The sequence below is a fragment of the Peromyscus maniculatus genome, chromosome 1 (assembly GCF_049852395.1).
Source record: "Peromyscus maniculatus bairdii isolate BWxNUB_F1_BW_parent chromosome 1, HU_Pman_BW_mat_3.1, whole genome shotgun sequence".
NCBI lineage: Eukaryota > Metazoa > Chordata > Mammalia > Rodentia > Cricetidae > Peromyscus > Peromyscus maniculatus.
This window is the reverse complement of record NC_134852.1, coordinates 136,660,973-136,684,482: the sequence shown is the minus strand read 5'-3', so window position 1 is coordinate 136,684,482 and position 23,510 is coordinate 136,660,973. Positions and strand designations below refer to the sequence as shown.

The 23,510-nt window shown below is 43.4% G+C and overlaps 1 protein-coding gene across 2 annotated transcripts; it reads left to right on the top strand.

Annotated features, from left to right (window-relative positions):
• The first annotated feature begins 287 nt into the window (after positions 1-287).
• Positions 288-23,080, top strand: LOC102916319 (eukaryotic translation initiation factor 3 subunit C). Of its 2 annotated transcripts, none has more exons than XM_006980393.4 (21): positions 288-404; positions 509-649; positions 2,259-2,324; positions 2,404-2,593; positions 3,196-3,321; positions 3,616-3,670; positions 3,756-3,817; positions 4,108-4,235; positions 6,754-6,913; positions 7,044-7,147; positions 7,661-7,802; positions 7,957-8,082; positions 8,180-8,273; positions 8,587-8,777; positions 9,013-9,237; positions 13,880-14,243; positions 22,079-22,238; positions 22,330-22,395; positions 22,479-22,566; positions 22,656-22,818; positions 22,916-23,080. In XM_006980393.4, the coding sequence occupies exons 2-21, from the start codon at positions 549-551 to the stop codon at positions 22,996-22,998; spliced, it is 2,694 nt and encodes an 897-aa protein (XP_006980455.1). In that variant the 5' UTR covers positions 288-404; positions 509-548; the 3' UTR covers positions 22,999-23,080. The 2 variants fall into 2 exon arrangements, with proteins under 2 accessions (XP_006980455.1, XP_076408460.1); XM_076552345.1 differs by having other exon boundaries at positions 3,756-3,834; positions 4,110-4,235.
• The last annotated feature ends 430 nt before the right edge of the window (positions 23,081-23,510 follow it).

Sequence of the window (23,510 nt, the reverse complement as noted above, 5' to 3'; positions counted from 1 at the left end):
GCAAGCAACAAGTTAAAGTTTTAGACTCTAAGACTTAAGAGCCTCCATAGGGAGTGGATGGGAGTGGATGGGGGTGGGGTGGGGAAGATGTGTGTGTGTGGGGGGGGGGGGTTGAGGGAAGGGAGAACTGTATGTTGTAAAATGAATAAAAATAAATAAATAAAATTTTTAAAACGCCATACAAATATAATAAAAAAATTTTTTTAATTAAAAAGAAAAGATACCTCCATAGCAAACTCGTCCCAGGCCCTGGATGGCGCAAAGACCACTGGGAATTGTAGTTCTTTAGTGCTTCCCGGAAGTGACTCACCAACCATTTCCTCTTCCGGCGTCGCGTCTGTCTCGCCTCTTCTCTGGGACACCGGAGCGCCGCTGGATTGCGTCTCTTGAGCCTCGTGCTCCGGGTAGGACGGGGTGGGGTGGGGGCCGAGCAGACGGTGCCCGGGGACGGGGTCGGGAGGTGGTAGCCGCGGTTGTCTACCCGCCCTGACGCCGCGGTTTTCCTCAGGTTCCGGCCGCGCGCGCCTCAGCCCTTGAGTGCCGTCGCCATGTCGCGGTTTTTCACCAATGGTTCGGACAGTGAGTCCGAGTCGTCGTCGTCCGGGGAGGAGCAGGTCACCAAGCCCGTGTCCGGGAACTACGGCCGACAGTGAGCTGGGGGCGCTGGGCTGGGCAGGCGGCGGGGCGCGTGTGGGGAGGGGACCGAGTGGCCTGGGGCGCTGCGGAGGTTTCCGGCTGCTTAGCGTTGGTTGCATCAGCAGCCGGAGGCTTCATATCCCTTCCCCACCTTCCCTCTCCGAGTCCCTCTCTTCCCCCGTCTGTGCCGCACTGGCCTTCGCCAAACTCTCCCCACCACGCAGTCCTTTATTTGTGTTCATGGAAGGAGACGCACAGTGCTTGGTTAGCGTCTAGTCTGATGTGACTCCGAAGTCCTGTCCTCCAGCTCTGTGTGCAGATGGTTAAACACTGCTGTGTTCACCTTTTAACTTTCTTTCCCTCATCTCTGCAAATTAAAATTTTTAAAATTTTGAAACAGTTCTCAAAACTTTGATTATTTTTGCTGTGTGTCTGTAGTGTTTTAAGATATGTATATGTACCACCACAGAGACTTATAGAGAATTGTAGACGAGAATATGTATTATACGTCATATATATGGCGTGTAATATACATTATATGTCATGTATGGTGCAATATGTAATATATGTGTCATATAATCTATATATCCATGTGAATATGATTCCATGACATTGTCCAAAGTGAAAAAAAACTTGCCTACTGAATGCTTTGGCCCTTCTCATTAAAAAGAAATATAAACAAGCCGGACAGTGGTGGCGCACGCCTTTAATCCCAGCACTCGGGAGGCAGGGCGGGCCGGGTGGATCTCTGTGAGTTGGAGGCCAGCCTGGTCTACAGAGATCCATGACAGGAACCAAAACTACGCATAGAAATCCTGTCTTGAAAAAAAAAAAAAAGAAATATAAGCAAAGGGGTGCTAAAATTCGCTAAAACTTGTTTTTTAAAGATTTATTTATTTATTATGTATGTAGTGTTCTGTCTGCATGTATGCCTGTACACCAGAAGAAGGCACCAGATCTCATTACAGATGGTTGTGAACCACTATGTGGTTGCTGGGAATTAAACTCAGGATCTCTGGAAGAGCAGTCAGTGCTCTTAACCTCTGAGCCATCTCTGTAGCACTAAAAGTTTCTTTTTCTTTTTATTTATTTTTTCCCAGACAAGGTTTCTCTCTGTAACCCTGGATATCCTGGGACTTACTCTGTAGACCAGGCTGGCCTCGAACTCAGAAATCCACTTGCCTTTGCCTCCCCAGTCCTGTTATTAATGGTGTGTGCCACTACCACCCCGGAATTCACTAAAACTTTTCTTTACTAGTGGCCCTTCCTTTTGGGAAATGTTTCTTTTTAGGATCTGGTTCAGGTACTAGCTCCTTGAAGGCTTTTCCGTTATCTGTTAGAGTTGAAGTGCTTCTTTCTTAGGTATTTCTGTAGCCATATGTGCCATTATGGAATTAGCTGTTTGATATAGTAAATAAGCTCTTTAATTGGGGAGGGGGGATGCCATCGTATATGCTGTCAGGGTTTGACAAAGGCTGTATTCAAAGTTGTAGCTGTTTAAGATGAGTGTGAAGAGCAGGATCAGAAAAGAGGATTGTATGGATGTCCTGGTCCTTTACCTGCTTCATCTGAGAAGAGGTAGCTAAGAATGAAGGTTAATGGTCTCTGTTTCTTCCATACAGGCCTTTGTTACTGAGTGAAGATGAGGAGGATACAAAGAGAGTTGTCCGAAGTGCTAAGGACAAGAGGTGAGGCTGAGTGATAAGGGAGCGATGTTATTTTCTACATGATAGACAGAACTAATCTGGTATTGAACTCCTTACCCAGGTTTGAGGAGCTGACCAACCTTATACGAACCATCCGTAATGCCATGAAGATTCGAGATGTCACTAAGTGTCTGGAAGAGTTTGAGCTCCTGGGAAAGGCCTATGGGAAAGCCAAGAGTATTGTGGATAAGGAAGGTGTCCCCCGATTCTATATCCGCATACTGGCTGACCTGGAGGACTATCTTAATGAGGTGTGACTCTGAGCATACAGAAGGGGATGTGGGCCTGGCTATGCTTCTTTCCTGTAGCCAGGCTTCTCCTCAGGGTTCTCCGCCTTATTACATACAGTGTTCCCTAGAAAATAGAAAATGAGCTAAAGCAAGAAGAGAAGACTTACTTTTTTTTGGACAAGAGCTTGATTATATTATGGGTTTTGGGATTTTGTTTTGTTTTTTGGTTTTTTTTTTTGTTTTGTTTTGTTTTGTATTTTTTGAGTCAGGGTTTCTCTGTGTAGCTCTGGCTATCCTAGACCAAGCTGTCCTCGAATTCAGAGATCCACCTTGCTTCTGCCTGAGTGCTGGGATTGAAGGGGTGCACCACCACTCCCCAGCTTGCAGGTTATGTTTTTAAGCACTTTTTACTTGGGGTTTTGTATTTGTAGTAGAGATACATAAAAGTTGTAGGGCACGTGCCTTGGTTCAATTCCCAGCATTGCAGACAAAAAGTTAGAGTCATCGTTAATGCGTGGTTCAGATGGCATCTAAGATAGCGAGACCCAAAAGGTGATTGTAAAGCCTGAGTTGTGGAAATGCCACTTAGTCTTGTTCCCCGTTCTTCCTTTCTTATGTGTTAGCTCTGGGAGGATAAAGAAGGAAAAAAGAAGATGAACAAGAACAATGCCAAGGCTCTGAGTACCTTGCGCCAGAAGATCCGAAAATACAACCGAGATTTTGAGTCCCACATCACAAACTACAAGCAGGTGAGTCGGCTAGAGGCTAACTTGTTAAACTATGGAAATGATCCCGTGACAAAACTGCAAGAATACTAGCACATGGTAGCATGATAGAGAAAGACCCTAACAGCGTCTGGGTTTGAGAAGGAGTTCTGTTTAGCAGGCATTTTTGTTGTAGTGGAGGTCTCAGGATGTAGCTCTGACTCTCCTGGAACTCAGAAATCTGCCTGCCTCTGCCCCCCAGTGCTGATATTAAAGGAGTGCACTGCCATGCCTGGCTGATTGTAGGCATCCTTAATTCTCTGGTCTCCCTCAATGCAGAACCCTGAGCAGTCTGCAGATGAAGATGCAGAGAAGAACGAGGAAGACTCAGAAGGTGAGAGAAGAGACCTTTACTGCAGATGGTTAGAAAGGCATGCGTTCCCTTCATCGTCTAGTTTATTCCTCCCACTTCCTTCCAGGCTCTTCAGATGAAGATGAGGATGATGTTGGAGTCAGTGCTGCAGCTTTCTTGAAGAAGAAGGTTCGGAGAGTCAAAGAAAGTTCGGGGATTGACGTGACAAGGGGTTTCCTGTTGTATTGGACACTGGGTGGATTGGGATCTAACTGCCAGGCCTAGCACTGTGCTGGGGGGCTGTGTGGTACTTACTTCCCTTGGGGTAATTTGTAATCTCAAATTCTAGTTGTCTGTTGGACATACCTTGATTCCATGAATAGCTGCTCTTGTTCTGCTCATGGAAATACCTGGACTATGTCAGCAGGAGGAGCAGAGAAAGTCTCTTGCCTTCCTCCTTATCCTCTCTTTCCTTAAAGGATGATGATGAAGACTCTGAAGATTCTGAAGATGATGAAGAATGGGACACCAGTTCTACATCTTCTGATTCAGACTCAGAAGAAGAGGAAGGAAAACAAACTGTTCTGGCCTCAAAGTTCCTTAAAAAGTAAGGAAGTAACGGGTTTGGGGGTCACAGTGAGAGTCAGAAAGCCGTTAGTCATTTTGAAGGCTGTTCTTTGTTTTCATGGATTCTAGATACAGGTCTCACTTTGGCACCTGTTGGTTGTGGGATAGTGGGCAAGCTGCACGTTTTCAGTCCTCAGTGTTGCCTCCCAGGAGAGCTGTTAGAGGTGGCACAGGGAGGTGGCTCAGTCCAGGACTGCCATGTGGTGAGCACTCGGTGGTTGCTGTTGTGTTGGCCCTTCCTGATAATCAGCTTCTTGATGCATAGTATGTAAAGTGTAAAGATAATTACTTTAATTAACTTTCAGATTTACTTAATCATCAAGCACATTTTTAAACCTGTTGACATCTAGTAATGTTTTTATTGATTGACATTCTTTACATTTTTGGTCTTCAGTGATTATGTATTGTATTGAGTGTTGTGCTGCAGTGTGCACTGCACATGTACATTATTCAGACTCTTGACAGAGCTAAAATTTAGGAATTCAGAAGACTGAGACAGAGAATTAAAACTTTGAGGGCAGCTTGGGTATGTAGCAGGAACCTGTCTCAATTTTTTTTTTTTTTAATCTTACTATTTTGTCTGCATATTTATCTATGCACCATGTTTGTGCCCAGCCCCTAGAGACCAGAAGGTAGTGTTGGATCCCCTGAGACTGGAATTACAGACTCTTGGGAACCACCATGTGGGTGCTGGGAATCGGGCCTAAGTCCTCTGGAAAAGCAGCCAGTACTCTTAATTGCTGAGCTATCTCCCAGGCCCTCACGTGTGTGTGTGTGTGTGTGTGTGTGTGTGTGTGTGTGTGTGTGTGTGTGTGTGTGTGTGTGTGTAAGTCCAAGGTGTACTTTGGGTGGTATTCCTAAGGAACTACTCACCTTTGTAAGTTAATTTTGTTTGAGACAGGATCTCACTGTATGGACCAGGCTGACTTGGAACAGTATCTGCCCCCTAAGTGCTGTGATGGAAGACTAATGGTGTGTCACCATGCCCAACCTTGCCTTATTTTTTTGAGGCAGGGTCTTCCATTGTCCTGTAGTTTGCTGGGTGGGTTAGGCTATTTGGGCTGTGAGCTCCAGGGATCCATCTATCTCTGGGATGGATGCTGAGATTACAAGCAGGTGCTACCTTACCTGGCTTGCTTTTGTGTGTGTGTTGGGGGTGGGTTATATACAATTACATCATTTCCCATTTCTCTCTTTCCTTTCCTTCCAAACCCGTACATCTATACACCCTTGCTGTCTTTCACATTTTTTTCATTAGTTGTTGTTACATATATAGCTATAGGAGTGTGTGTGTGTGTGTGTGTGTGTGTGTGTGTGTGTGTGTGTGTGTGTGTTGGGGATCAAACTCAGATCTCATACTTGTGCAAGCATGTCACTGAGCTACTTTCTATTTTTCCAACCTTCAAAATTAGAGAAAAATGAAGTATAGGACATAGAGGATTTTTTCCTTATTAATGGATTTAGAGTATCTCATAGACATGTTATGTCTTTTTCCCCCCCCAAGACAGTTTCTCTGTGTAGCCCTGGCTGTCCTGGACTCACTCTCTCTCTGTCTCTGTCTGTCTGTCTGTCTGTCTGTCTGTCTGTCTGTCTGTCTCTCTCTCTCTCTCTCTCTCTCTCTCTCTCTGTAGACAAGGCTGGCCTCAAACTCAGAGATTAGCCTGCCTCTGCCTCTCCTGGGTGCTGAAATTAAAGGTATTTGCCACCACCACCTGGCATCTCTTAAATTTTTAATAGCTTTAATCAGGTATAATTGTATGTTTATAAATGTTTGGGGCGTTTGTTGTTTGGATCTCTGTGAGTTCAAAGTTACCAGATTTACATAAAGAGTTCCAGGCTATCCAAAAAAATAAAAAAGGCCTGAAAAATTGACTCAGTGGTTAAGAGCCCTTGTTGCTATTGCAGAGGACCTGGGTTTGATTCCCGCACCCACATGACAACACACAGCCATCTGTAATGTCAGTCCTGGGGCCCTAATGACCTCATCCTAACCTCAGCAGGCATGCACATGATACATGTACATATGTACAGGCAAGACACTTAGACACATAAGATAATAAGATAATTTAAAAATAAAAGATATGGCTGTATTGAAATGTGGTCTGTCATAAGAGAGGTCAAACAATTACAGGTGTTTGAATTCATTATACTTTTGAGGTTTGGATCACAGTATCTTTAGTACTGGGAGTAATACTTGGGTATAGGGAAAATGAAGTTGATTGGAAGCATTAGCTCCTCTAATCTCAGAGCTGTGGACATAATGTATAGTTATGTAGACCCAGAGACATCAACTTACTGAGCATACTTGGCGTATGTGCAAATTTGGAGAAGTGGGTTCTGGGCCTAGGATGTAGTTGAATTGATAGAGTGCTTACCTAGCATTAATGAGGTACTGGGTTCAATCCCTAATGCATTAATTAATACTGGTGGTGTGCACCTGTAAGGTAACCCCTGAGGTGGGAAGAGGACTCCTCTCTCATCTCCTTGTCTCCTGTCAGAGCACCCACCACAGAGGAGGACAAAAAAGCAGCTGAGAAGAAACGGGAAGACAAAGCCAAGAAGAAGCACGATAGGAAGTCTAAGCGCCTGGATGAGGAAGAGGAGGACAATGAAGGCGGGGAGTGGGAAAGGGTCCGCGGTGGAGTCCCACTGGTTAAGGTGAGGAGTTCGGAGTAAGGAGATGGATTTGGGAGAGAGTACAGGTGCCCACCTGGTTGGAGTGGTAGGGAACCTAAAACAAGAACAGGTTTCTGTTGACGTGCGTGTGACAGGATATGTTCTTGCCCAGGAGAAGCCAAAAATGTTCGCCAAGGGAACTGAGATTACTCATGCTGTTGTCATCAAGAAGCTGAATGAGATTCTACAGGCCAGAGGCAAGAAGGGAACAGACCGGTGAGATTCGTAGGCTTGGGCCATTGCTAAGTTTTCATAGTTTGAAAGCTTACTGAACTTCTGTTACTACAGTTAAGTAAATGGAAATGATATTTGTCTTTAGTTACGTAACCTAATAGAATGGGAAGAATGAAGACCTTTTGTAAATAGCACTTCAGGATGGCTAACATTACCATTGTTTCTATTGGGAATTTAAAAGAGAAGCAAGGATTGGGGCTATAATATAGTTCAGTTGGTAGAGTGCTTGCCCAGCATACATGGAGCCCTGGGTTTGAGTCCTAACCTCACATAAAACCAGCACTTGGGTGGCAAAGAATCAGAAGCTCAAGGTCTTCCTGCCTGGGCTCTATGGGACCTTGTCTCAGAAGAACCCATCAATAAACAAGAAGCACATACACGGGTCGTCAAGAAATGTGGAACTGGCTGTGTGCCGGTCTGAAGAGGGCTTCCTGCATAACAGGGTGAGACTGGCCATTTATCTTGAAAGCCTGACCCAGTTCTGTGTCCCTCCAGTGCCACCCAGATTGAATTGCTACAGCTGCTGGTTCAGATTGCTTCTGAAAACAACCTGGGGGAGGGTGTCATTGTCAAGATCAAGTTCAATATCATTGCCTCTCTCTACGACTACAACCCTAACCTGGCCACGTACATGAAGGTGAGAACAGAAGGGTACCGGGGTTACGTTGGGGGGTTCAGGAGAAAATACCTAGTGTTTTAAGGCTTGGGTGTTGAAAGCCCTGTGATTCTTGGTGTTCTTCCGAAACATCGTTCATTCCATCCTTTAACTTCGTCATTTCATCTCCTGACAGCCAGAGATGTGGCAGATGTGCCTGGACTGCATCAATGAACTGATGGATATCTTGGTTGCACATTCCAACATCTTCGTTGGAGAGAACATTTTGGAAGAGAGTGAGAACTTAAACAATTTTGATCAGGTAAAGGGAGGGATTGGCAGCACAATTGGGAAGACAGGAGTTGAGATTAGGCCAGAACCTTGGATTAATTGTGTTCCTTCTTTGCATATTTCTTCAGCCACTGCGTGTACGCGGCTGCATCCTAACTCTGGTGGAGCGAATGGATGAAGAATTTACCAAAATAATGCAAAATACTGATCCTCACTCCCAAGGTAAGCCTGTCCAAATAGGGACTTTGGTGAGAAGTAGAGTATAGGAGGTGATACTGACTTAGGGGTGTTATAAGCATTAAAGTCAGAGTGAAAGGACAGCCCTTGGAGGCAAGTGCTAAATGTATAGGCCTTGCTGACCAAGTTGGTAATTGAGGTGCTTTTCCTTCCTAAGCCGTAAGATGGTAAGCTCATGGGAGAGGATGATGTTTTCAGGGTATAGCTGTAGAGGGCAAGCCAGAGTGGTTGGATTCATGATCTGGTTGGGAAAGCTGGTACTCACATCTGAGATGAGGATGGATGTCCTCCCTCCCAGAGTATGTGGAGCATCTGAAGGATGAAGCACAAGTGTGTGCCATCATTGAACGTGTGCAGCGCTACCTGGAGGAGAAAGGTACCACTGAGGAAATCTGCCAGATCTACTTGAGGCGCATCCTGCACACGTATTACAAGTTCGACTACAAGGCCCATCAGCGTCAGCTTACTCCTCCTGAAGGGTCCTCAAAGGTGAGATTACTTGGCAATCGTGAGGTGTGGGAGAAGTGTGAATTTGTCCTCCTTATCTGTTAGGCCTTGATGGTAAGTCTTCTATCTCCAAAGGGCTTCTGAAATAGAACAGGAGGGGAATCGGAGGGATTGCACTGAGGTTGGAAAGAATCCCGTGTTTTGTTGCTGGGGCCTAAGCCATTTAAAGCCATGGTCTTTGCTGGATAGCCATCACTAAGATCTTCTATTCCTCTAGTCTGAGCAAGACCAGGCAGAAAATGAGGGTGAGGACTCAGCTGTGTTGATGGAAAGACTCTGCAAATACATCTATGCCAAGGACCGTACAGACCGGATCCGTACCTGTGCAATCCTCTGCCATATCTACCATCATGCTCTCCACTCCCGCTGGTATCAGGCCCGTGACCTCATGCTCATGAGCCACCTACAAGACAACATTCAGCATGCAGATCCACCAGTACAGGTAGGTGAAAGAGATAACCAGCCTTCGTGGTGAAGGAGAAGCCAGGCCTCAGGCCCCTGTTCTTTCTTAGATAAGTAAATGGACTCAACAAGAATTCCACCTGTTTGCCCACATGGACATAAAATTTGTGCTATCCCACAACGTTAAAATCCACTTAGCAATTTGGGTTCAGCCAACATTTATTTATTTACCTACTGTCTGGTTTAAAACATTAGGAGGTGATCTTACTTTTCTAGAAAGAGGAAAAGGGTTTTTGAAGGAGTTAAACTAGAGGGGAAAGGGACCTAGATAACTGTGATACAGTGAAATTAGGAGGGTTCGTGACAATGGGGCAGCCAGTTTTCTGTATAGCAACATTTTGAGGACCTTTTTATATGGAGAAGGTACTAAAGCCACATTGAGGTGTAGCTCCCTTTTGTGTGTGTTGTGGGAAATACATTTATATTTTGTAAATTTTTAAGTATTGGGGGCGGGTGCTGTGTGCCATGGCACATGTGTAGAGGTCAATGGGTCCTCACCTTTCACCTCGTTTGAAACAAGAGTGTTTTGTGCTGACGCATGGCTTCCCGGGAGTTTCCTGTGCTCCCGTAGGAGCAGTGCGGTTTGTTATAAATGCACTCCTCTCCATCCAGCCGTTAGTGTGGCTCCTGTGATTCAGACTCTGATCCTCGAGTCTGTGCAGCAAGGGAACTGTTTCCCGCTGAGCCATCTCTCCTACCCGGGAGTGGTGGTCTAGACAATATCTTTTCTTCATCCTTTTTTTATTTCATCGATGAAAGGCCAACTCTTGCTCAGTCTTTTACACTTCAGTATTTATGTTCTTATTATGCAGTTATAGGAATTCTTCATATATTTTGGATGGCTACTCCTTTTGGGTTTTTGAGCAGGGTTTCTCTGTGTAACAGCCCTGGCTGTCCTGGAACTCACTCTTGTAGACCAGACTGGCCTTTGAGTGCTGGGATTAAAGGCCACCGCCATGCCTGGCTGGATGACCACCCCTTTATCAGATTTCAGATACTTCATTCCAGGCTCTTTTGTCTTAGTTGTGCCTTTTTGTTACAGTATTTTTTTTTTTTTAAATTTATTTCTGTTTTGTTTTGAGACAGGGTTTCACTATATAACAGCCTTGGCTGTCCTGGAACTAGGTCTGTAGACCAGGCTGGCCTCGAACTCACAGAGATATGCCTGCCTCTACCTGCTCCCTAGTGCTGGGTTAAAAAGGCATGTGATACCGCCACCTGGCTTATTTTAATATATTTTCTAAGTTGTGTCTAAATAAATCTTTGCTTAAAATTTATGAAGATGGGGACTGGAGAGATTTTTCCAGAGGACCCAAGTTCAGTTCCCAGCATTCACACCATGAAGCTCATAACTGTCACTGACTCTAGCTTCAGAGAATACACTTCGGGCTTCCAAGGCACCTGCCCTCATGCACATACCCAAATGCAGGTACACACCTACACATAACTTAAAATAGGATCTGGGGAGATGGCCCATCAGTTAAGAGCACTTGTTCTTGCAGAGAACCCAAGTTTCAGCTCCTAGCATGGTGGCTCCCAACCATCATCTGACATCTCTTCTGACTTCTCGCTCCAGGTGCACATGTAATATACAGACATACATGCAGGCAAAACACACACACAAAATAAAAATTTTTGAACTTTTTTTGTCTTTTGAGACAGAGTCTCACTGTGTAGCCCTGGCTATCCTGAAACTCGCTATATAGACCAAGACCCACCTGCCTCCTGAGGGCTGGGATTAAAGGCATGTTGCCATCATGCCCAGCTTAAGTTTTTTGTTTTTGTTTTTTTTCCCTTGAGACAGAGTTTCTCTGTGTAGTCTTTCTTGTCCTGGAACTTGCTTTGTAGACCAGGCTGGCCTTGCTCACAGAGATCCGCCTGCCTCTGCCTCCCAAGTGCTGGCATTAAAGGCCTGCATCACCACTGCCCAGTTATGGCTTAAGTTTTTTAAAGAATAAATAAAAATAGTCGGCAGTGGTAGCACACACCTTTAAGGCATAGGCAAGTGGATCTTTGTAAGTTCAAGGCCAGCCTGGGCTACAGAGTAAGTTCCAGGACAGCCATAGCTACACAGGAAAGCCCTGTCTTAAAAAAAAAAAAAAAACCTGAGAAATATAAAAATAAAATTCATAAAAGTATTTTCATCTTTTTTTCCTATCTTTTGATAAACTTTTGTGGTTTTGATTTTTGCATTTAGACTTACAGTTTATCTTGACTTAATCTCATGTAGTATGAGATTAGGGTCAGTTCTCTTTTCCCCTCACATTGATACTAAGTTGTACCAGCATCATTTATAACAAATATTCTGTTGCCCTCTTATTTTGCTAAGGTGGTTTTGTGTAAAACTGCAAAAACAACCACATGGCTTCACATGAGTGGCAAATACCTATCCCTCCTGAGCCATCTCTTTGGCCCTGCTGGTTTTCTTTATTTGTCTTCCCTACTCCCAAATGCTAATATTGTTTTTTTTTTTAAGGAGTATCTATAGTCTTGGCCTCAAACTTGCCATGTAGCCAAGAATGACCCTGAACATTTGATTTTTTCCTTCCTCTACCACCTGAGCCCTGGGATTGTAGTCCTGTACCTCCATGCTACTATGTGGTGCTGGGAATCAGACCCAGGGCCTTGTGTATATTAGGCAAGGACTGCTTCTAAAAATAATTTTTAAAAATTTTAATTATGTGTGTGTGGCCATGTGCATATAAGTTTGTGCCCTCAGAAGCTTGAGGCATTGGATCCCCCTGAAGCTGAAGCAAAAGGTGATTGGGAGCCATCTGATATGGGTACTGGGGACTAAACTCAGGTGCTCTGCAAGAGTAATGATGTGTAATGTGCTTTTGCCACTGCGCCATCTCTTCAGCTCTGGGTAGAATTTTTTTTTAAAGGTTCTTTAAATTTATGTTCATGATCTCTTAATATTTTTATTATTGTAGTTAATAAAACTTACTCTTGGGCTGTGTGTTTCAGAGGTAATAGAAAACTTACCAGTATGTAGAATATCCTAAGTTTAATTCCCAACTCTGGGGGATGCAGGACCAGTTGTATAATATCTGCACCAGGAACTTGGGAGGCTGAAGCAGGAGGATTATAAGTTCAAAGCACATCAAGACCCTCAATTAAGAAACCTTAGGCCGGGCGGTGGTGGCGCACGCCTTTAATCCCAGCACTCGGGAGGCAGAGCCAGGCGGATCTCTGTGAGTTCGAGGCCAGCCTGGGCTACCAAGTGAGCTCCAGGAAAGGCGCAAAGCTACACAGAGAAACCCTGTCTCAAAAAAACCAAAAAAAAAAAAAAAAAAAAAAGAAACCTTAATCCCTGCCTCTCTGCGCTCCCCCTCCCCCAGTTTTTTTCTGTTTACAGTCTTCCTTGTCTTGATTAGTGGCAAACCCATACATCCTTCCATCTTGTTGACCAGAAACCTCAGTGACCTGTTTGATGGTGCTGGTTCTCCTCTTGTTTGGAGACAGGGTCTCATTCAAATCCACCGGCCTCTGCCTTCCGAGTGCTAGCATTGCCAGTGTGTGTCACCTTGCTTGCCCCATGCCTGGTTTTCTTTCATTTTACGTCTGATTCTTGAGCCGTTTTTCTTTGTAGTCTGTCTGGTCATTTCTTTCCCTTTTTTTTCTTTTCTTTTGGATTGATCTATTTTTATTTATGTGCATATATGCCTGTGTGAGTGTGCCAAATCTCCTAAAACAGGAGTTACAATTGTGAGCGGTCATGTAGGTTCTGGGAACTGAACCCAGGTCCTCTGGAAGAGCACTGAGCTATCTTTCCAGAATAGATTATCCTTTCCCTTTTCCTAAGAGATCATAAGCCCACCACCTTCCTCCTGATCTCGCTTTGGTTTGCCTTCATGTCCACTTTGTCTTTCTGTGAATTCCTTTTTTTATTTATTATTTTTTTCTTTTTTAGTGTTTCTAAATCTGTAATATTAAATTTTGAGAAACAAGGAAGATAAATTAAAACTCTTCAAAATAATTGGGAAATTTTAATAGTACAAACTGGAGGGTTTTTTGTTTTTAATTAAGGAAATTTTTTTCATTCATTTTACACACCAATCAAAGATCCCCTCTTCCCTCCCACAAGAAGGCAAGGCCTCCCATGTTGGTTTCTTATTATAACAGCCAAAGTCAGAGTTTATCACCAAGTACCATGGTTTCCCATCTTTAAATCCTGCTTTACACATGCCCACTCTCTGGTTTATGGTAAAGTCTTTGACAAGTCTCAGCTACATCACTTTTATTCTTCAAGTATACTTGGGTCAGTTATTCATCTGGACCACTGCATTTCCTTTTTCTATTGTGGACTTTATCCCTGTTTATCTATATGGCTTCTTTAGTTCTTAGCTATTCTTCACAATAAAGCCTTTACCAAATTGTCAATCTCTATCACCATACAAACTCACTTTGTAAATCTTCCCCTCAGTTTATTTTTCTCCTTAGCTTAGATTACCTCTCTCATAGTAATGCACACCCCACCTCTAGAGTGGAAGATAGGCCTAATCTGTTTTGTTCTCTGGCCCTAGCCTACTTACTGCCAAAACAAAATAGATGCTGAAGTGTATTTGCTGAATTAAATGAACTGTTTGCCTATGACTGTCTCCTTTGCCCTTTGTGCTCAGATCCTGTATAACCGTACCATGGTACAACTGGGCATCTGTGCCTTCCGCCAAGGTCTGACAAAGGATGCACATAATGCCCTTCTGGATATCCAGTCAAGTGGTCGTGCCAAGGAGCTTCTGGGCCAGGGTCTGCTGCTCCGCAGCCTACAGGAGCGCAACCAGGAACAGGAGAAGGTAGAGCGACGCCGACAGGTGCCCTTTCATCTGCACATCAACCTGGAACTGCTGGAGTGTGTTTATCTGGTGTCTGCCATGCTCCTGGAGATCCCCTACATGGCTGCCCATGAGAGTGATGCCCGAAGACGCATGATCAGCAAGCAGTTCCATCACCAACTGCGGGTAGGAGAGCGGCAGCCCCTGCTAGGTGAGTGTGTGCCTGTGTAGCCCTGTACACTTCTTGGATCTTTGCTTATGGGCATCTTTGCTTGCCCATATGCATTAAGAAAAGTTGATGGAATAACTTCCTCACAAGATGATTGCATTTGATTTATATTTTATATTGACTGCCTGGCACAGTTTCTGAGAAATAATTTGTTATTCTAGACATGTTGAGTTTGAGATCAGCCTAGTCTACAAAGAAAGTTCCAGGCCACCCAGGGCTACTTAGTAATCCTGTCTCAATAAAAAAAAAATGATTAAATTTGCTTTAATAATAAAACATGATATGTGAATACTCTTGTTACCTTTTACCTGATGATAAAACTGCAGTATGGATTTAAATTTAAAGGATTTGTCCTAGTTTATTGCAGTTAATACATACCTCTTTACTATTTTTCAACTTCATCCCCATTGTCTTTCACCCAAGTAAACATAATAGAGTTTTACCATCCAAGAATCTTAACATTGGTTTCTTTAATCAGTTTTTTGTTTTTGTTTGATTTTTTTAGTGCATGGTATTACTATGTAGCCATGTCCACCCTGAAACTTATGGTGTAGACCAGGCTGGTCTTAAACTCAAAAAAATTTACTCACCTTTCTCCCAAGTGCTGGGATTAAAGGTGTGTACAAGTGATACTAGGATGCTGTAGAGATGACTCAGTGGTTAAAAGTGCTTGCTCTGCGTTCTTGAGGACCAGAGTTTGGATCCCAGCACCTGTGTAACAAGTTGGGCATCCCTGAAAACACTGTGACTCCAGTTTCAGTTAGGCAGAGACAGGAGCATCACTAAGGCTTGCTGGCTTTCAGCCTAACCAGGAGGGAATCTTAGGCTCAAGGAAAGATCCTGGTTGAAGAAAATAAGTAGTGAGTGAGAGAAATCCTCTGCCTGATTCTACCTCTCAAGTGCTGAGCTTAAAGACATGCACCACCACAACATGCACAAAGAAATTAAAAAAATAAATAAATGAAGTGGTGATAAGGATGGAATCCAGGGCCTTATGTGCTAGACAAGTGCTCTACCGCTGAGATACACTGCCAGCCATACTTTGGTCATTTTTGAAAGGCTTTCATACAGGGGCTGAGTAAGTGAGTCACTGGGGCAGGAAGTGACTGCACCTTCCTATACAGTGGTTCGTGGAAGTACTTGAGTGAACCACGCTTCCTTTCCATGGTCATCTCCTTACATGTTGGTCCTTTGGTCTTGCTTATATGGCCATGTTCAGATGCAGATGCCCCTTAGTCAAATTGTGTTTGGCTTACACGGTGATGTTTTATTTTCTAGGAATACTTCAGTGAAAATCTGAATGTCCATGTGTCTTAATAGAATTTTGGGAGATCTAGTTGCCCTAGGCTTGCCTTCTCATGGAGCTAGCTTTGAGAACTGAAGTAAAAGCTATACAGAAGGACTTTCTGGTTCATCACAGTCCTGACTCTGTTATGCATAATAGAGTTAAATGCCGGTTTCTAAACCAGGTCTGATTATACACACTTGGAATCTTGGTGCTTGGGAAACTGACATAAGGACTTCAAGTTTAAGGCTATTCTTGGCTATATGATCAGACTGCCTCAAAAAAAAAAAAAAAAAAAGCAAGCCAGTTTCCTACTTAGTCTTGCACTATTGTTGTTTTTTTGATTTGTAGAGATAATTCTTAGAGCTTCCAACCTTGTTTAAATATTTGGAGTCAGAGGACAACTTGTGGAAGTAAGTTCTGACAAGTCTCCATGTGCAGACCAGATTGGTCTTGAACTCAAAGAGATCACCTGCCTGCCTCTCCAGTGCTGGCTTCAGAGGCATATTGTCACTATGCCTGGCTTTGTCTTTTTACAAAGTTTACCAAAAGTGGCAGAGTAGGGGCTAATCCAAGAAGGTGGGTGTTTGCAGTTTGGGCCTGATCACAACCCATGTTTGTCCCAGTGTCAGCCATATTTATATATGCTACCCATTTCCAGACTTGGGACTTTTGTGCTTTGTTCCCTAAATTCCAGTTACATTCTGGCTTGTTCTTCAAGATCGTGTTTGGGAGCTGAGTCACAAATCAGTACATAAAACCTGTGGTTTCATAGAGATCATTTAGGTTGAGGCTAAATATATCAGTCTTAAATTTCTTTTTAAATTTTTTGTTCTGTTTATTGTTGGGGAGGGGGGTGACATGTGTGCCATAGAGTACATGTAGAGAGCAGAGGACAACTTGGCAAATTGGTTCTTTCCTTCCACCATGTGGGTGCTGGAAATTGAATTCAGGACGTCAGGCTTGGCTTCCAACACTCTACACACTGAGCCATCCATTCTTGGGTATAGCATTATCTAAGTAAACAGTAAGTGCAGAGCAAGCACTGCCAAACGATAGAAGTGACAGGAGCAGCTGGCTGCCTGGACAGTCACCCAAGGTTCCTCCATGACGTTGGATCTATCTTTGTCCTACGGGTCTAGAATATCTGACAGACATTTTTGTGAAGCAGGAATTTTGAAGGACTATCCTACCTTGTCTTGGCAAAGTTCAGCAGTCACCTTCTTTTGTGTTCTGATCACCCAATTTGGACAGCATGCTGTCGGCAATTGAGGCAAGGGCAGTTTCTTGCTGAAGTGGCTAGCTTTGACACATTGAAAGCAAACTCCATAAGGAGGTTCTTCAGTGCCTGTCATCCTCTTGAAGTAAATTGGTGCTGCCAGGAGCAAATGTGTCTCACTGTCATGAAAAGCCTTATGTTACTAAAACATGTTAAATGCCATATTCTGTAGGTCTCTGAAGTGTTTGAAGAAAAAGACCATTTATCTATTTAAAATATATCTCTGACCTTGAAAATATACCTAACATGACTATAAGTTTGATTGTTATAGTTTTTAAGGACTAAAACTTTACATTTTTTTTATATAATTTTATTTTATTTTACAATACCATTCAGTTCTACATATCAGCCACAGGTTCCTCTATTCTCCCCCCTCCCACACCTTCCCCTTACCCCCAGTCTACCCCCCATTCCCACCTCCTCCAGGGCAAATCCTCCCCCCGAGGACTGCGATCAACCTGGTAGACTCAGTCCAGGCAGGTCCAGTCCCTTCCTCCCAGACTGAGCCAAGTGTCCCTGCATAAGCTCCAGGTTTCAAACAGCCAACTCATGCAGTGAGCACAGGACTTGGTCCTACTGCCTAGTTGCCTCCCAAACTGATCAAGCCAATCAACTGTTACACCTATTCAGAGGGCCTGATCCAGCTGGGGGCCCCTCAGCCTTTGGTTCATAGTTCATGTGTTTCCATTCATTGGCTATTTTTTTTTTCAATAATTGAGTAAAACCGAAATTTATTATAAGCCACAGTCGTCCTAGGGACCTCCATGCTATATATATATAGCCTCCATGGTTCTATGGGTTGTGGTCTGATTGTTCTTTATTTTATATCTAGAATCCACTTATGAGTGAGTACATACCATGACTGTCTTTCTGGGTTTGGGTTACCTCACTCAGGATGATTTTTTTCTAGTTCCATCCATTTGCCTGCAAATTTTATGCTTTCATTGTTTTTCTCTGCTGAGTAGTAAGTACTCCATTGTGTATATGTACCACATTTTTTTCATCCATTCTTCCGTTGATGGGCATCTAGGTTGTTTCCAGGTTCTGGCTATTACAAATAGTGCTGCTATGAACATAGCTGAGCATGTATCTTTATGGTATGAATCAGCATTCCTTGGGTATATGCCCAAGAGTGGGATGGCTGGGTCTTGAGGTAGTTCGATTCCTAATTTTCTGAGAAACCGCCATACTGATTTCCACAGTGGTTGTACAAGTTTACATTCCCACCAACAGTGGAGGAGTGTTCCCTTTGCTCCACATCCTCTCCAACATTGACTGTCAACAACACTGGTGTTTTTGATCATAGCCATTCTGACAGGTGTAAGGTGGTATCTCAGAGTCGTTTTGATTTGCATTTCTCTGATGATTAAGGATGTTGAGCATTTCTTTAAATGTCTTTCAGCCATTTGTGATTCTTGTTTTGTGAATTCTGTTTAGCTCTTTAGCCTATTTTTTAATTGGACTGTTCAGTATTTTGATGTCTAGTTTCTTGAGTTCTTTATATACTGTGGAGATCAATCCTCTGTCAGATGTGGGGTTGGTGAAGATCTTTTCCCATTCTGTTGGCTCTTTTTGTCTTATTGATGACTGTGTCTTTTGCCCTGCAAAAGCTTCTCAGTTTCGAGAGGTCCCATTTATTAATTGTTGTGCTCAGGGTCTGTGCTGTTGGTGTTTTATTTAGGAAATGGTCTCCGGTGCCAGTGCATTCAAGAGTGCTTCCTACTTTCTTTTCTATTAAGTTTAGTGTAACTGGATTTATGTTCAGGTCTTTGATCCACTTGGACTTGAGTTTTGTGCATGGTGACAGATGGATATATTTGTAATCTTTTACATATTGACATCCAGTTATGCCAACACCATTTGTTGAAGATACTTTCTTTTTTCCATTGTATAGTTTTGGCTCCTTTGTCAAAAACCAGGTGCTCATATGTGCATGGATTGATGTCAGGATCTTCAATTCGATTCCATTGGTCCGTATAAAACTTTACATTTTTAAATGAGCTGCATAAGTACAATACCTTAAACAAGAGTAGAAATATATATACAATATAACAAAAATAACCTTAAATTTGTATCAATATACAAAAATCCATACCAATGTAAAGTATTTGAGACTAGTGGTTGTTCAAAAGATTTGATCCACCCTTTTATCCCATCATTTATATATTTTTTTGTTTAGCTTTCTCCCTGACCATGACCGGTAAGAAATTGTAACTGCTCCCACCCCCAAATGATGACAAACAACTAAAGCAACCCACTCCTCTTGATAATGTGGACGTTGTGTTCTCTAGTCTGCTTCCTGATGTTTGGGGGCAGTGGCTGCAAAAATTAAAATAATGGTCAAATCCTGGGAGAGCTAGCTGTTGTCTAGTCTCGGTGTGATGGGAAAATGTAGGGCTTATCTGAAGTCTGAATGGAGTAGTCTGTGAGGCTAGACCATCTCAGCTAGCACCTTTGAAGTTCTGGATGTAGATTTTTGAGGAAACTGCAACAGAGGAATTCTCAGAGGCTGGATCACCTGGGCTATTTGTCTTGTTTTTATTGGTGTCTGGTCCTTTGTTCTGAAAACACAAACTTTTAAAAGTAACATCTGTATTAACACAAGTGTGGAATGTATGCTGTGCACAAGTTGGCTAAAGATGATTTTCTGTTTTATATTTGAGCAGATTAAAGGCATCTGTCAACTTTGTAAGTTTGTTTGGACTGTATAACCAAACTGTAATATAAATCTGATTCATCTCATGTCTATAGCCAAGATCCTCAGGAAGTCTCCCCCAGTCAAATCTGATCTTTATTAATTTTGAAGAGAACAGTAACTTCTTGTTTCCTGTGAAAAGAAAGGCATAACCTCTCCCAGAGCAACGTATATTTCGACTTGCATTCTGAAGTGAAGACGTTCTTAAGATGTCTAGATTGGTTTAATTTAGCAGTTTCCATGATCCAGTGTCTCTCAGCAGCTATTGCTTTTTTGTACATTAGCATTTAAAAAATTCAAAGTCAACAAGCACTATACACTAGACACCCTATGTATTTCCCATCATTATATAGCTTATTCTTTGTATATTACTTTACTCTTTCTTTAAAGACTTCATTATTTTTAAACTTTTCTATGATTCCCTATACCCATTTTCTTTCTCTCTTTTTTTTTTAATTTAGCATATAAATACATTTTTAAACATATTGTACCTTTTTAGAGCTTTTCATGTGTCTGGACCTGGCTTTACTAAGCACCTGCAGCGTTCTCTGACCACATGAGACAAATCTTAAACTGCCACATCAAGCTGCTGCATAGTTCAGCTTAGCACATAGCCCTAGGTGGCTGGCTCCAGCCCACAGGCAGCAGCCAGCAGCCAGTAGCTGTGCCTTTGTATGCTGAGCACTCTCCGGTCTGTGAGACTGCAGGTCCAGGAAGCCACATCTGGCTCCTTGTCCAAAACTTTTCTTAGCTCTCTCAGGCCCTATGTTTGGACGTTTGATCCTCACTTTGGGCACCATATGTAATGAATGAGTCTTTGTCCCAGCATCCAGCTCCCAAATAATGACATGGAGACTTCGTATTGATTATGAAATCTTGGCTTTAGCTTAGGCTTGTTTTAAACTAGCTCTTAAAACTTAAATTAACCCATTTCTTTCTATTCATCTATATTCTGTCACATACTGCCCATCCTGGAGTCTCCCTCTCTCACACCTAGATTCATCACATGTTTCCTCTCTTTGCCCAGAAGTCCCACCTAGCTATTGGCCATTCAGCTCTTTATTAAAAAGCCACAGCAATATATCTTCACAGTGTACAAATATCCAACAACAGGTAATGTGAAAAGGAGTAAGGTTGAGTTGGGTGTCATCGCGTGCTTGTGATCCCAGCATTCAGAAGTCAAAGACAAGAAAATTAATTAAGAACTTGAGGCCAGCTAGTGCTCCCTGTAGTGGGTTCTAAGCTACCATGTTATGTAGAGTAAGATTCTCTCTCTCTTTTTTTTTAATGGAGTTTGATAAATATCCTATTTGAAATATTTTAACTTTTTCGTTTTTGTTTTGTTTTGAGGCAGGGTTTTCTTTATAGCCCTGGCTCTCCTGGAACTCTCTATAAACTAGGTTGGCCTTGATCTCATAGATCCACCTGCCTCTGCCTCCCGAGAGCTAGGATTAAAGGTGTGTTCCATCACACCCAGCTCAAACATTTTTTTAAAAGGTATATGTATGTATATCTGTGTGCATTTATATGCATCACATGCATGCAGGTGCTGGCCATGATAGGGTATCAGATTTTCTGGAACTAGAGTTATAGAAGCTTGAGGATGCTGACAACCAAATCTAGGTTCTATAATGACTCTTTTCTTTCTTTCTCTCTCTCTCTCCCTCCCTCCCTCCCTCCCTCCCTCTCTCCCTCCTTCTCTCCCTCTCTCTCTCCAGGGTTTCTCTGTGTAGCTTTGGAGCCTTTCCTAGAACTCACTCTGTAGCCCAGGCTGGTCTCAAACTCACAGAGATCTGCCTGCCTCTGCCTTCCGAGTGCTGGGATTAAAGGTGTGCACCACCACCACCCGGCCTTTAATGACTCTTTAACTGGGAAAGAGCCATCTCTCCATCCCCAAAGCTGTGCATGCGTGCATGTGTGTGTGTTTTCCCTGTGTGTATTGCCACATACCACGTACCCACAGAGGCAAAAGGAATGTGTTCCATCTGCTGAAACTTGAGTACAGAAGGTTGTGAAACTTCAACCCAGGTCCTCTGGAAGAGCAGCCAAGTGCTCTTGACTACTGAGCTATCTGTTCAGCCCCTAGACTCTTGTTTTGTTTTTCGAGATAGGGTTTCTCTGTGTAACTCTAGCTGTCCCTGAATTCACTCTGTAGATCAGGCTGGCTTCAAACTGAAGTCAACCTGCCTCTGCTGGGGTTAAAGGCGCTCTAGCACCACCCAGTAATTTTTTTAAGGTCAAGGAACTTTAAGCGAATCTGATGAAAAGCTGTGGACCTTTTTCCTAGAAAGATACACAAGAGGGTTTACACAACAACCATTTGTCAACAGTTTCAAGGGATTCAGCAGTCCCTGAAACGTCTTTCTTTATGGACTGGTTCATACCAAAGTCAGTGTCTCAGCTACTAAGTGACTTGTCCATACTGAGTGGAGAGCTGGTAAAGTCTTTAGTCTGATTATTTGCCCTTCTGGCCTCTTTTTCTCCTTAAACAGTACTCATGAGAGCAGGAGCCGTGGCTTCAAGTTTCTTTCAGCCCTGTCTTATTCTTGCCCTTTCAGGTCCTCCTGAATCAATGAGGGAGCATGTGGTTGCTGCCTCCAAGGCCATGAAGATGGGTGACTGGAAGACCTGCCACAGTTTCATCATTAATGAAAAGATGAATGGGAAAGTGTGGGACCTTTTCCCTGAGGCTGACAAAGTTCGCACCATGCTAGTTCGGTGAGCAGTAACGAAAGCTGTGGTGGGTGGAAAAGAAAACATTGGCTGGTCTCTTTCCCTTAGGACCTCACCTTTTTCTGTTCTCTCACAGGAAGATCCAGGAAGAGTCACTGAGGACCTACCTCTTTACCTACAGCAGTGTCTATGACTCAATCAGGTAGGATGGGTTCTGGGGGTATAGAACCCAGCTTTGTAATCAAGGTTCCTAACCGCCCTCTTTTTCCTGGCTTATTTCCCCAGTATGGAGACATTGTCAGATATGTTCGAACTGGATCTACCCACTGTTCACTCCATTATCAGCAAGATGATCATTAATGAAGAATTGATGGTGAGGGCCAGAGATGGTGGATTGAGCAGGTAGAGTCACAAAGAAGCCAGTATAGTCTGACCTAGACCCCGTCTGTCCCTCTCCCTCAGGCTTCTTTGGACCAGCCGACACAGACAGTGGTGATGCACCGTACTGAGCCCACTGCCCAGCAGAACTTGGCTCTGCAGCTGGCCGAGAAGCTTGGCAGCCTAGTGGAGAACAATGAACGGGTATTTGACCATAAGCAGGGAACCTATGGTGGCTATTTCCGAGGTGAGTGTTCCGCCTCTCCATTCTCCCAGGATCTCTGCACCTTTGTCTCTCTCCAGGCATTCACTCCCTCTTTTTCCTATTCACCTTTCTCCTGCAGACCAAAAGGATGGTTACCGAAAAAACGAAGGTTATATGCGCCGTGGTGGCTACCGCCAGCAGCAGTCACAGACAGCCTACTGAGTTCTCCACTTCTGTCAATGCGACCAGACTATTTAGCTTTTCCTAAATCCACCTCAATTATTAAAAGTCTGTTGACAATTTATATAGTTGCTTGTTGTCTGCTTTTTGCCACAGAGCTAAATTAAGTTGGACTCATTTGCCAAACATGTTTCTGAGTTTCCACCCAATGACTGGTGCAAGGTTCAGATGCACAATGAATTTTACATAACCCTCAAATCAGAGAGCTGTTATTCTTTGACATTAGCAGGAAAATGTCATAACATGTTATACGATCTGGGTGATGGTGGTGCACACCTTTAATCTTAGCACTTGGGAGGCAGAGGCAGGAGGATCTCTGAGTTTGGGGCCAGCCTGGACGACAGAGTAAGTTCCAAGACTACAGAGAGAAACCCTGTGGGTGGGGGTGGGGGTGGGCAGGGGGATTATGAAGGAGCTAGGTATATTGGACAGGATATGATTATGGGGTGTAGTGTATAGGAGGTTTTAATGGACTGGGGTGGGGTGGGTAGTGA